Source organism: Alosa pseudoharengus, unplaced genomic scaffold (assembly GCF_046254945.1).
Source record: "Alosa pseudoharengus isolate Yale_2024_CS ecotype anadromous, Long Island Sound unplaced genomic scaffold, YU_APseudo_1.1 YU_APseudo_1.1_scf_22, whole genome shotgun sequence".
NCBI classification, from domain to species: Eukaryota; Metazoa; Chordata; class Actinopteri; order Clupeiformes; family Clupeidae; genus Alosa; species Alosa pseudoharengus.
The window spans coordinates 3,790,630-3,805,629 of record NW_027468680.1 but is presented as its reverse complement, the minus strand read 5'-3'; the positions used below and the strand labels follow the sequence as shown (position 1 = coordinate 3,805,629).

General features: G+C 44.0%; 2 protein-coding genes across 4 annotated transcripts in view; both read right to left on the bottom strand.

The window, feature by feature from the left end:
- The window catches only part of syne3 (spectrin repeat containing, nuclear envelope family member 3), a 37,768-nt gene extending 37,305 nt beyond the window's left edge, over nt 1-463 (bottom strand). For 2 of the 3 annotated variants that reach the window (XM_076300281.1, XM_076300283.1), the window contains exon 1: nt 338-463. The gene's annotated coding sequence lies outside the window, so the exon portion shown is untranslated. The remainder of the gene's footprint in view (nt 1-337) is intronic. The other variant, XM_076300282.1, reaches the window with a different exon arrangement.
- Nucleotides 464-2,127: 1,664 nt separating this feature from the next.
- gabrr2a (gamma-aminobutyric acid type A receptor subunit rho2a) overlaps nt 2,128-15,000 on the bottom strand; it is an 18,584-nt gene continuing 5,711 nt past the window's right edge. Inside the window, exons 3-9 of the mRNA XM_076299842.1 lie at nt 11,896-11,963; nt 9,405-9,628; nt 8,467-8,549; nt 8,180-8,320; nt 7,006-7,158; nt 4,639-4,847; nt 2,128-2,439 (exon numbers count right to left, since the gene is read on the bottom strand). Of these exons, the coding sequence (XP_076155957.1) occupies nt 2,128-2,439; nt 4,639-4,847; nt 7,006-7,158; nt 8,180-8,320; nt 8,467-8,549; nt 9,405-9,628; nt 11,896-11,963 (1,190 nt within the window). The remainder of the gene's footprint in view (nt 2,440-4,638; nt 4,848-7,005; nt 7,159-8,179; nt 8,321-8,466; nt 8,550-9,404; nt 9,629-11,895; nt 11,964-15,000) is intronic.

Here is a 15,000-nt window from a genome sequence, read left to right as displayed (position 1 = left end):
CGACCTCAGGTGAACTACATGTGCGCTTCCTATTTTGGGACAGGAGGATCCAATTGATAAACCTTGTGACAGGACTGCTGCGAATCGTTTGAGTTACGCGCAAAACATAGGAAACGAATACAAACACATGGTTCCGCGTTGTTATTGCCAAATCTGCCATTCATTCGACGTGGCGAGGGATAGGAAATAGCTGTCACATAATATCACATACAGCCAAAGTTTGATCGCTACTGACTGACTGACAGTGCTCAACAGTGTCTGTCAGATCAGCACAAATCTTCTAACGAATGAAACTAATACAACGACGACATAAAATACAGCATTTCTGCTTACTTACGATTATGAGGGCATCTGTTGTCAACACGCTTGCAGGTGGCGAGCAGTGGGCTATGGTGCTAAGTTTGTATGTTAACGCAGGAAGTATTTACAGGCCGTTCACTTGAATCAGTCGGCTAACCAGCTTTTCCAGGCGAGAGCAGCAAATCCACCGAGCAACCGATAATCTGCGCACGCTGCGTCACAGCGCACGTCAAGATTCAAATTGAACGCGCGCTTTTGAGTGACAGTGAAATTCAATCATACAGCTTCCAACTGTCGGTAATACAATGCTATACTTGTTGACTTGATGAATGCACAGAGCAGAGATTTGTTTTTTGAAAATACTTTTACTTTAATGTCTGTTTATTATATAGAATATGATAAATACATTAGTACATTCTTTTCCACCAATGCAAACATGGATTTAAAAGAAGCAAAACATTGCAGTAGCTTTATCACCAACAGAATGTCTCTGTAACAGTACACTGACAACCATCTAGTTACACTTCTTGTTTTGTTTTTGTTTTTTTAAATCAAACCAAGTCACTTAAGGCAGTTTAAGATGCTAGTCACAGGACTGATCAAGTTTAACATGATTAAATCAAGAAGCCCCTTGCCTTAAGCTCAGTGTGTTAATGGTTAAAAAGCTATAAATACAATGTTGCCTGAAGAACATCAGCATTTGTGAGATATCTTAGAAGGAGATATACACTATCACATGTCCATACTAATGCAACAATACATGAGCTCGTTGGCTGACATAATCCCCCCACATTTCAGTCACTTTGTTTAGAATACCCTCTTAGATAGCAAAATAGGGCCACATTTCTTTTAAAAGTGCTTCAAATGCTTGACGTAACCATGTACATTACAGTACAAACATGCTATTTATTTAAGGAATTTTGTCCAAAGAGACAGAAACACATACACTCATGAACGATTGTTCACATGCACGCTTGCACACAAATGCACCCATGTGCGCACACTCACACGGCTCCCACACACAGCTGCGTTCCGTCAATGCATGCCAGTGGGTGTTCCCGACAGTAGCTATGCAAATGACTTGAAGTAAAACCGTAATGTGATTGGTTGGTGCCGTCCGTAGATTGGCTTGATTGGCCGGTGCCGTCTGTCGGTGCAGCAACAGCTGAACTCCTCAACGCGAGCGGCGGGAGAAACGCGACGCGACGGACCCACAATTCAGTTCGGCAACGGATCACGTGAGCCCATGTAAAGTGAATGGGATGCGTCTCCAGCAACGCGAAGCACGCAGCTGTGTGTGGGAGCCGTTAGAGACATGTGTACATATATACAAACACACACACACATACACACACACACAAACACACAGATAAATATCAGATCAATCTAACTGAAAGCAAAGCTAACACCAACATCACTTTGTAACATTGAAAACAGCATCAGAATTAAACTGACATTTGGTGGGTCACTTTATTTCAAGCACATATCAAATGTCTGTGATAAAATCTTTGAAGTAAAAACATCCAGCTCCAATCTCCGTCTCATCTTCGTCCCCACGATAAACAAGAGCATTGGAGACGGGCACTGGGTGCCCTGGCGCGTCAGCAGTCTCTGTGGGCACCCAGCTGGCATTTGGAAAAAAAGAAAAAAGAAAGAAAGAACAAAACAACCACGGAACCTTTTTCACAACAACAGGAACAGTAGATGCTGCAACACTCCAGTCTGTGCTCATCTCTCTCAGTGAGGAGGCATTTTTGTTTCCGCAGTTCCTTGAGGGTCAGTGCCCCAAGGCCTGCCTGCTCCGCCTGCATGGCGACCCTGGTCCGATCAACAGTAGACCGACCAGTAGATGAGGTTGAAGATGATGTAGGCCCCGGGGAAGATGACGCGGGAGTACGTGTCGATGGCGTGCGTGTTCTGGATGATGCGGAAGGCCCGCAGGCCGCCTTTCTTCTTGGTGGCGGTGGACTCGCTGCTCACCGACAGGTGCACCACCATGTGCTCCTGCTTCTCCCGCTCCTCGCTGTGCATGATGGGGGCCTCGGTGTAGCCCGCCAGGCTGTTGGTGTCTGCCTCGCTGTACGTGCCGTCGCCCATCATGGTGCCAGTGTGGGACATGCCACAGGTGCAGGGCAGCGACTGCAACAGACAGGAAGTGGGGAGGGGGGGAGTGGGGGGGGGCAGATGGACAGGAAGTGTGGTGGTCGGGGGGGGGGGGATGGACAGGTGGTGCTGGTAAGAGCTTTGCAAGCACACAATGCTTCAGTTGTGTCTCTGAAAACATGCATGGCTGGAAACATGTGGTGATTGTCAATCACGGCTAAACACTACCCCTGAGATCTGGTGATTGGTTGGGGAGGGAGGGGGGGGGTTGATTGATTTGGCACACAACTAATGCCACCTGGGCCAAAACGTGGTTCGATCTTTCCCAGAACCATCCCCTGCATATGGGGACTGCAGCCCTGATTGCAAAGCGTGATCCAGCAAAAGCCAATCTCGTGGGTGTGTTACAGAGAGCCCATTTACCAGTAAAAAGAGAGAGAACCGCGCCGAACACACACTGTGGCAGACTCTGCCATTGATCTGAGTCGGAACTGGCAATGCCTGGGTCTGAGCAGGAATGGATTGGTGTGGAGGAATTTAAAGGATTTAAAACATATCATTATTCCACGCAGGAGAAACAATATTTAGGCGATATTTGGTCTGTCGTCAGCATTAGCTACCAAATCAGTTTGGGTGAATTTATCCACAGATCAAGCTCCAGCCAGAGAAAATCATCATCGCCGTAAAATTGAATCCTCTCTGCTCTAATCCGTAAGTGGAAGAGTCTTGGGAGGTGCAGATGACAAAATAAGATCACTTCCTGCTTCCACAAATAACTCCTCTGTCATACAGTACGTTATCGCAATCCCATCCCACACCCCCTTTTCTAGACAATCATTGACTTGATCCCGTCTCTCATGGTTCAATGACAAAATCTACAAAACTTTTCCCACCAAGTCCCTCAGCAAACACAAACTGGCTTCATATCTAGCCTGTGTTTATACTCAGACAGGGAGCTCTTCCATACTTCCCCCAACCTCATACACACACACACACACACCACAGGCCATAGTAAAGCATATGTTAAGTGGGTGTGAGGCCTATGATACGATCACAATAAGTGGGCAAAGTTTCTTTGCATTTTATGATACTCCAACTGTAAGTTCAGTATTGCAAGTCAATTCTGCAATATATAATGATTTTTTTATCCCATATACTGTGTCCTACACACTCGACACATGCACATGTTCTACATACTGTAATTAGTTCCATTCTAATTACAGTATGTAGAACATGTGCATGTGGTCTCACCACCTCTCCCATGTCAAAAATATGTATTATTCAAAATACAGCTACTGCTGTATCGCAATATCATTGTAATGAACAACAAATCGTTTTTGCTGTGTAGTAACACAGGTTTAACTGTGTTTGTAGTAAAATGTATGTTTACATTTGAGGACAGTTGGTTGTTTAGACACAGAAATACAGCATGTGATGTCGAGAGATATGACCCACAGAGAACAGTAGACACAAGTAGACAGTGCAGTACATGCAGTCTTCTCCCCCCACATCAAAATTTCATTATTTGCGCATACGAATCATTATTGAACGCAGCACCTTCACAGGCCGCGGGGAGAGGACTGCATGTGCTGCCGTGTCCACTCGTGTCCACTGTTCTCTCATTCTCTTTCTGAACTCACTGCCCCACCAGCAGGGGGTTTTGGAACTGACGTGCAGCCCGAGGACCACTGCTGAATAGAAAATATTGACCCCTACATGCCACATCCAAACTATATTATCTGTGCATACAAATCATTATTGAATGGAGCACAGTCGAAACCACCTGTCCAGCGGCAGCTTGATGGTATTTTGAAGAAGCGCTGCCACCGTTGACTTCAAGGCACCTAACCCTAACCCTTGACTAACCCTAGCGCCTTCCAGGCAGCACTGCCTTGAAGTGGACGGTGGGGGGCCTAAAAGACCATAGATCCCAGCATCAATACCTTCACAGGCCTCTGGGTGAAGACGGCATTGGCTACTGTGTTGTTTATAATAATAATAAGCTTTATTTGTAAAGCGCCTTTCATACACGGAATGCAGCTCAAAGTGCTCTACATTTGGAGCATTTAACACAATAATAAGAGAAAAAAGAAAGAAAAATAATACAAACAAACAAACAAGCAAATCAGTAAATAAAACATCAGAGATTTAGAATGAAGTAAACATGAGATTGTACAAGAGATAGATACAGCAACACATGCATTACAATGAATGCAGTGAAAATAAGAGGTTTACCTGTTCTCTCATTCGCTCTCTGAGCTTTCTGTCTCGTCGCTCCTGGACCGTAGTCAGGTAGTTGACGGCGGCGTACTCCAGCACCGATAGGAACACAAACACAAAACTGACCCACAGGTAAATGTCCACGGCTTTGATGTAGGATACTCGAGGCATGGAGGCGTTGACTCCAGTAATGATGGTGGACATCGTGAGCACAGTGGTGATACCTGGTAGAACACAATCACGCCAGAACTCTCAGTCTGAGAACATTCCACACAGCATATACACTTAAATATGCACATTCCACACAGCATATACACTTAAATATGCACCTTATGCACATTCCACACAGCATATACACTTATATCTATGCACCTTATGCACATTCCACACAGCATATACACTTACTGTATATCTATGCACCTTATGCCTATTCACATTCATATATTCTTACATTTCTGCATATTCCTATGCAGCATGAATGCTTATTCATCTTTTATTACACCTTATGTGGATATTGAAGGCAATATTTGTAAGTGTTTTATGTGTATGAAACTTGTTCAAGTGTCATTTTGAAATCTTAGCAAATACATAGTTTTACTATGTCTATCTAAGTAATCATATAATTATTAATAATATATATCTGTCTAACTATGGAAATAAAAATAGCAGAATTTTTGTGAAAAGAATTTCAACAATTTTTTTAATGAAGATTTTATACAGTAGCACTCTACTGGGTGTTAAACTCATATCAGGTAGTGGGCCGGATTTGTTGGAATGAGACCTCATGGGGGGCCGTCATTGTCAAGGTCATTATCATTTTCCTGCAGTGTTGTTTGATTATATCACTTAGTGTATGAGCAAACAAGTACACAATAATGTACTGCTGTCATATACTGCTCTTTCTCTCTTGAACATGCCCTCCATGTTAGTTTTTCTGCTTCTTCCTTGCTGAGGATGGTTTGTAGTGTTAGGTTTAATCAATTTATCAATTATCATAGAGATATTGCTTATTACACATTGTTGAAGACAACTGGATGTAAATATATATATTTTTTCTAATTTTCCCTTCCTAACCAAAACATCTGAGGGGCCGTATGAAACATGCTGGCGGGCCTGATCTGGCCCCCGGGCTTTATGTTTGACAGCCCTGCTGTAGAGCTTAAAGGAATTATCCGGAGTAAAATGCACTTTAGATCGATTTCCGGATGATTGGGGGTACATACGTTGAGTTGACATCAAAATTATGTCATTCGGATGTGTTTTGAGAAAGTTCGATTGTACCGTTTTCAGTCAAAACTCGTAGCCTGGAAGTGAGCGGGGCATTTCAATTGCGCCGCTACAAAATGCTATTTTTATACCTCTTCTACAGTTCCAAACAACATAACACTTACGTGGTAGTGAGTAGAGGGTCCCTAAAGCCAAACCGAAGTATCCCGAGGTCTTTATGTGGTCGAATAGAGAGTCCAGAATGAATTTCATCAAGCCAGTACCTTTCCGGGAATGTTGCCATCTTTGCCGCCACCTTGAGGGGAAAGTCCGTAGGAGTCTTATTGCTGTGTAACACGCTCTGGAAATTCACAATTTCGTCGCCGTTTAAAAAAAACAAAACATAGTCCAGTCCATACAACTTCATTTCAATTTCGAAAGAAATACTGGACTATGTTTTTTTTTTTTTTTTTTAACGGCGACGAAATTGTGAATTTCCAGAGCGTGTTACAACACACTCAGCAATAAGACTCCTACGGACTTTCCCCTGAAGGTGGCGGCAAAGATGGCAACATTTCCGGAAAGGTACTGGCTTGATGAAATTCATTCTGGACTCTCTAGTCGACCACATAAAGACCTCGGGATACTTCGGTTTGGCTTTAGGGACCCTCTACTCACTACCACGTAAGTGTTATGTTGTTTGGAACTGTAGAAGAGGTATAAAAATAGCGTTTTGTAGCGGCGCAATTGAAATGCCCCGCTCACTTCCAGGCTACGAGTTGTGACTGAAAACGGTACAATCGAACTTTCTCAAAACACATCCGAATGACATAATTTTGATGTCAACTCAACGTATGTACCCCCAATCATCCGGAAATCGATCTAAAGTGCATTTTACTCCGGATAATTCCTTTAACCCTAGCAGACAGATAGATAGCCTTTATTGTCATTGTACAGTCGCCTATAGACCCTTTTAACAATAAAAACAAAAACAATGCTTTAACGTTCTATTTGGGTCCCAATCTACTTCCTCTTCATTAAGATAACATATGGAATGTTAAAAAGGAAGTCATTGTTTTTGTTTTTATTGTTGAAAGCAAAGATTCTAGAACAGAGCTCCGCTCTAGAATCTTTGGTTGAAAGGGTCTATAAAACAAAATCGGGTTCTTGTCTGACCCAAGGAGACTCTGGCGGGTACGGCCCTGCGGTCGATCCAGAAGGACACCCAGGACAGCATGACCATCAGTGTGGCGGGGAAGTAGGTCTGCAGCAGGAAGAAGAAGATGTGTCTCCGCAGAGTGAAATTGATGAACAAGCGGTTGTACCAGCCTGGAGGAAGAATAGAATAAACGCAGAGACGCAAGCACACACACACACACACACGCATGCATGGACACACACACACACACACACACACATGCATGGACACACACACACACATGCATGGACGCACACACACACACACACACACACATGCATGGACACACACACACACACACACACACACACATGCATGGACGCACACACACACACACACACATGCATGGACACACACACACACACACACACACACATGCATGGACACACTCACACATACGCACACATGCATGGACACACACACACACATGCATTGACACACACACACACACACACATGCATGGACGCACACACACACACACACACACATACAAACACACACACACACACACACACACACACACACACACACACACACATACAAACACACACAAACACACACACACATGCATGGACGCACACAAACACACACACACACATGCATGGACACACACACACATGCATGGACGCACAGACACACACACACACACACAAACACACACACGTATTGGACGCACACACACACACACACACACACATACAAACACACACATACAAACACGCACACACACACAAACACGCACACACACACACACATGCATGGATACACACACACACATGCACAAACACACAGTTAGGATCTGGATGACAAAACATCGTATAGGCTTCAATATACCACAGACAATATGTACTCAGTCCACGTCTGAAACTGAACAGTTGTTTTGAATAAGGTCCTAAGAGCTTTTTCATCCCTTTTTGTGGCTGGCACATCAAAGCACACACTGTTGCTTATAACTGGTATAACTAGTTCAGACTCTTTGTATTGTATTTTCATCCCCTAAAAATCGCTATATGAATAAATTTAATTTGTATGATAAACAACACACACACACACACATTCCATCTAGAGACGCACAGACACATATTCCATCCCCACACACACACACACACACATTCCATCTGGGTTGTGTCTGTGGTATTATGTGGTGTGCACCTGTGCTACTGTAGAAAGCCAGCCGGGAGGTGGTGTGGAACTTCTGAATGAGGAACTGAGACAGGGAAATCCTCTCGTCCGTGCTGAGTGACTCGTCCCCATTCTTCCAGTACAGCATTAAGTCCTCATCCGTGTAGGCGTCTGACGGAGAGAACCCGCAGGGTATTAGACTTGAGAGAGACTTTGTTTTTCATTCCTGCCAATACAACATCTCGCACAAAGATATATAAACAGGGAAATAGATAAGGACGGACTACAGAGAGAGCAGTCAGCCAGGATGTACTCACAGCTTTCCAGCTCAAGCGAGCAAGTCTGTGAATCCAGAGGGAACCGGCTGAAGTCCATGTTACAGGCTGCCGTGACTGTGACTCTGCACAGCAAAACAGAAAAACACATTACAGTCGGACGTAGAGAGAGAGAGAGAGAGAAAGCCTAGGCCCCATCCATCCGCACATCAGAGATGATACGAGTAACGGTAAATAAACACAAGCCACCAAATCACATGCAGCTGCCGCACACAAGCGAGCCATCGCCTCGCATCGCTCATACGGGCCACATCTTCCTCATGTAATATTCACGAGGGAGAGAGAGGCACTAACTTGTGAGCACAATTGCCTCTGCTCAGACTCCGACTGCTCCGACTGAATTCATTCACTTAAACACCATTTGGTAGCCAGCCAAGATGAACTGGGCCAGTCCCATCGATAGTACAGCGGCCCTGGAGCGGGAACACACTGTCCTGCCTCACACACTTCACAGGCTGCCCTGAGCTCTGACCTTGTTCGCTGACCTTGACTCACCACACGCCACCAGCATCTTTCTAATTTTAACAGTGACGCGACCAACATGCAAATGCACCTGTTTGTTTGTTTAGATGTTGTTTGTTTGTTTAGATGTTGTTTGTTTGTTTCTTCTTCCTCTTCAGTGATAGCTGTAGTTCTTTTTTTAGTAGCTTGTTAAAAGCTGCATACGGTCTGTGTATTCATGCTTATATCATGGCAAACCAAATAAAAACACACCCGATTTGCATTTCATACATAACATACTAAATATGGAAGTTATAAACAGTGTGAAATAGGTCCAACTGATAGACACTTCTATTTCATAATAATTTCCATAGCTACAGAATACAGATGTCTCACATCTGATTTCTTAACTATTAATTTAAAAAGTTTAATAGAGATATTCTGACATATTCAGATAAATCACCAGATACGTCATCTACCTGAGGCTGTAGAGGACGTGGCCGTCAGGGAACACGCGCAGCATGATGTTGTCGGTGGTTGTGTCGTGGATGAAGGACCTCTTGGAGTGGACGAAGAATACGTCGGGCACCCAGATCTTCTTCACCAGGCGCCCGTCGAAGGTCATGCTTTTGTTGGTGGTGCTGGTAAAGGACAGCCGCTCATCCTTCCAGTAGTGTCTCAGGTACAGAGTCATGGTGAAGTCCTGCGCAACAAACAGAGTCATGGTGAAGTCCTGCGCAACAAACAGAGTCATGGTGAAGTCCTGCGCAACAAACAGAGTCATGGTGAAGTCCTGCGCAACAAGCAGAGTCATGCTGAAGTCCTGCGCAACAAGCAGAGTCATGCTGAAGTCCTGCGCAACAAGCAGAGTCATGGTGAAGTCCTGCACAACAAACAGTCCGCCATTTACATTCACATTTAGCAGAAGCTTTCCCCAAAGCAACTTACATATGTCAATTATATTACAAGGGCATTATTACATTGTCCCCACAGCAACTCAAGGTCAATCAATCAACCAATCAATCTATCTATCTATCTATCTATCTGCCCAGCAACAGCTGTGAGCTTCCTGACATAGCATTGGCATGATTGCCTTGCCTGCCTGGACACAAAGTATGGTTGGACATTTAGCATTCAAGGACTCTTCACCAAAACCGCATCTGAACTGGCAACAATGATTTAAAGGCATCTGCTTCCCTGAGCTGCCACAGCCAAACCATGTTAACACAAGGCACTTCTTTCACTAAGCTTGCTATGCCCTATCCTCATGTTACAGTGACACAAGGCAGTTATATCACTAAGCTTACTATGCACTATGCCCATGTTAACACAAGGCAGTTCTATCACTAAGCTTACTATGCATTATCCCTATGTTAACGAAACACACTTCTTTCACTAAGCTTACTATGCACTATGCCCATGTTAACAAAACACACTTCTTTCACTAAGCTTACTATGCACTATGCCCAAGTCTCGTCCCGATGTGTGGATGAATCAGCACGGCTCGTGATGTCACATACAACACGTACCGTACACATATACAAATCAAGGAAAAGCTGAAATAATAATATATGGAACATGATGAGACGTGAGGCATATAAATAATGCAGCTTACAGAGGACTGAATACTTAAAGAGGACTGTCATATATATGAGACAAATGTACACATGTAAAGAAGAGTATGTAGGCCTATCCTCTTATCTAACACTGGGGTAGACAGGAAGTAAGCTTATTTTCCAAAAAAATGATGTGTTCCTTTAAAGAGCACTGCCATATATAACACGACATATGAGACAAATATGCATGTTATTCTCAAGTAGGCCGTTTCATATGCAGTCACAAGTACTGCAGGTAAAGAACATGTGAAACAATGATGTTTACAAGCTGGTATCTGAAAAACGAGGGGAATTTCAGACTAAGTCACCTTCCAGCAGCTGCTCAAACTCTCAGTCAGCCTCAGTGTACGTGAGTGTGAGTGTGTATGGGCATGCACGCACCAGTGTGTTTGGGCAGGTGTTTATTCAGGAGAAGTTCCAATGGAGTAAGGTTTTGTGGAAATTAAGATTTTTTGGAAAAATGCCTTTACTCCACGCGCCAAGCACAGTGCTTACACAAAGACATTATTTGCATGGCCCTGGAAGACACCAAACTGCATAGTCAGTAAGATATGAAAGTCAACAGTAAGTGGAAATGTGTATGGTATATACCTTTTTATATGCATATGGGCACATATAGAGATGCGTTTCAAAACAAGAACGTGAGGAGGTGGGCATTGAGACGTCCATCAGAATGGGTTTATCTATTCTGCACTAACAATGGTGAGTTTAGATGGCTCGATTTTCTATACAAGGGTCCACTGCTGTGCATCAAATAATTGCATGCAATTTCCATGGCAGTCCTTGATTTTTCCATCTGAAGAGACACGGCTCCTGTCATGGCCAAAGCAGAGCATTCACGTTCGGCTCATTCTTCCTGACAGGGGGGGGGGGGTGTAGAAGGACCTATTCTGCACTTCTGCCACATTAAATCACTAAAGCAGATCATCTTTCACTCTTGCCATATCTGTCTTTCCCCAGCGTTATGTAACAGCCAACATTTGGTGCTGCCCATAATTATGTATCGTCAACAATAGTCCTAAAATGTCTTTGTTACATCACAAAGAGGCTTTCCCACCGGGGAATACAGAAACAAATCTGCATCAGAGCCAGGAGTGTCATCTGTCAGAGTGGGGGAACACACCACCAAAAAAGAGAGAGAGAGGAAATATTCAGCTCCGGTCTCTTTTTATATTTCACATCAATTTGCACAACTGAAGGCAGCAATTGCAAAGACTGGTGTAAAAAAAAAAAAGAAAGTTGTTACGATCGTATGAAGTTGTTGGTTGGAACGACTTGAAACAAGGTCCATGAAATGCAGAGCAAATTGACTTGGGCCTGGAGGTTAGACACAGTGAGTCACCGACCTACCTACCATATCTACTTCTGAAATGCTGTCCAAGCTCTCCACCTGCACATCGACACCGACTGGAACAGCAGGGCCTGAAATAGAAAAGAGAGATGAGGAAAACGTGACACATTTGATGTGTCACATACAGATAAGATGATAGGTTTGAAAGCACATCTCTCCTGGTGATGACAGGGACCCGACGACCTGGAATGAAATAGAATGGAATCTCCTGTGCCCACAGCTGCTTTGACCCTGCAGCAAGCACTGTACATGCTGAGAAGACAAGCGTCTGCAATCTTCTCACTGCCCACAGAGGGAGAAACAGTGCTTGTGACATCTGTGCTTGTGAGGGCTTTTTTCTCCTCATGGGGAGAGAGAGAGAGAGAGAGAGAGAGAGAGAGAGAGAGAGAGAGAGAGAGATTGAGTGAGTTCTCATGTCATGCTGCTGGCTTTCAACGTTGATGTCGACACAGACAGACACTTAGCACAGTGTGTGACTGTCCTGTTACGGTGGATAACACTCGCTAACACTCTCAGCCATTCCATTTCACCTTCATCTCGTCGGGATTAGGATTATGAAGATATCAAACACTTCTAAGCCCTGACCACGGCCTGACTGGTCCATGATCACGTACATACAGTCCATATGCAGGCAAATAATGCAGGTTAAAGGAAAGATTTAGATGAGATTTCAACCACATAGACTACAGCCTACACTATACTGTACAGTTCACCAACTGTAATCCGATTAGATTATCAGAGAGATGGCTGAAGTATGGACAGCAAAACATACTCTACCAGTTAACAGTCACCTCAACTGATCCTATGTGCTCAGGAACACTGTATATAGAATAAAACACTGTATCTTTATACAATTACTTTGGTGACTGTGGAGATTGTTTAACTCAAGGGCAAGATAAATGACATCTGCCTAAAGGCAATATGCAACCATCTGTGCACACATAGTTTTGGGAATATTTCAGAGGTGTACAGCTGTCTGTATTTCTTGTTCCTGAAGTTAGAGGACATAGAAGACTCAACTTCTGTTATCGTGACATTTTTCAAATTAGCTGAATGACAAACATAGAAATACATTTCCTACGAGAAATCAATATGTCTGTGCCAATCCACCCCCTGTCGCTACATTCCTGCTTATCTGCAACATCTGACCTCCACTGGAATTGGTGTATCCATAAATCTAATTAGTTTCCAGAGGAAAAACTGCAACCATACGTTTAACTATTCATGTGTTGCTTGATATTAAGCACAATAAAATGTATCAAGACAGTGTACAATATAAGATAAGTGTGCACGAATCGTGCACTGACCATCACAAACAGGTGTCTATGTGACAGAACAATGCACATGAAACGATTTGTCGTCGCTAATTTGTCTGTTCCTGGACACGTATCATTAGCGATCAAATGGAGCTTGGATGGACCTGTCCGGCCGTCCCCCCTCCATATTTGGACAGAGTCGTGGTGGACAAACAGATGTCAGCGAGGCATGGCGCGCTGAGGCATGGCGAGCCGGAGGGATTGTAACATGTGCTAATCCACGCGGCCAAGCCAGCAGAACCCTCCGCCAGATTAATCTCGTCAGTCAAGCTATGGCACTGAGATACAGTCAAAGTCCGTCCCAGATGGCTGGGGCTCACCCAACAGATAGCAATGTTTAAGCTAAGCTTCTCTCTCTCTCTCTCTCTATCTCCAAAAAATCTAAAAGTTAATAAAATATAAGTGATTACCACCCTAGATGCCCATGTGGCAATGCATGCCATTTGAATGATTTACAGTGGACAATTGCCATGGCCATGTGGTATGTGTGGCAGGAGTGCCTCTGCTGTTCTGAGCCAAAGCTGTGAGGGCATGTAGAGTGCCATGCCATGCCATGCCTCCTCATGCCAATGTATGGTGGGCTGGGAGCAAGATGGCGCCAGTTCTGATACAGTCCTTAGCACAATTAGACGATAACGATCTTAGTCTAATTCTGGAACGGGAGATGAATTATGCTCCAATACTTTTCACGTGCCAAATATATCAGCAACCTCGGGCACTGCTGATAGTAGTAACAAACCACTTGTGAAACAGTGGATATCACAATCCATCTCCTGTCACGAGGGCATTCTTCACTGAAACCAATCCATAATATTAGCTAATGTCATACCAAGACATTATATATAGATATATGATGTCTGCACTCACTGTGACATTCACACTATGTTTCAGACACGTTGCATATCCATTCTTACACCATGTGCTTGCTATGGGGGAGACTTGAGTGCTTTGCTTCTGCATGGAATTTAGCCATGAGCTTAATGCATGCAGTGAAAGCTATCTTCTCACTGGATTAACAACATCAGTCCAGTGCATTTCCCATCACCTCTCTCTGTCTCTCAGAGGTCATGACCCATCCTTTAGAGCGAGCTGGACTGACAGTAGTTCTTACCCCTCCAAACTCTATCCAAAACGCACCTGTGCAGTGAAAGCTTTTATCTATCTATCAACATAGGTCTTACCCCTCCAAACTCATAGAGAAGAAGCTGCTTACAGCCATTTAACCTGAACTTGGACAGCTCAGTCAACAATAGGCTCCTTCAGAGCCCAGAACCGGTGGGCACTCATTTTCTGTGAAGCAGTGGTGATTTCTGTGAAGCAGTGGTGATTTCTGTGAAGCAGTGGTGATTTCTGTGAAGCAGTGGTGATTTGTGAAAGAAAATAAAAAAGAAAGAACATAAGCAGGTGCCTAAGGTTGGTGGGGTGAGTGGGTGGCAAGCGAATTTCTTACAGAAGCACGTTCCTACAATAGCACACACACACACACACACACACACACACACACACACACACACACACACACACACACACACACACACACACACACACACACAGAAGCATTTCTTACATTTCTTACAGAAGCACATTCCTGATAGCCTAGAAATCTAGACGCACCCTAGCGGCAGCAAATTACATTTGCTGCCAGGGCTAGTCTAGCAACTCTCCGTTGGATTGTGAGCTCGAAAAATGAAACTTCTATCAGGCCATTCAAATCGTGTATAGAGTCGTTAGGCGGGGTTAACATAATGATTGATGGCAGAGTTGCAACGGTTTGGCTTGAATTCCCTGCTAC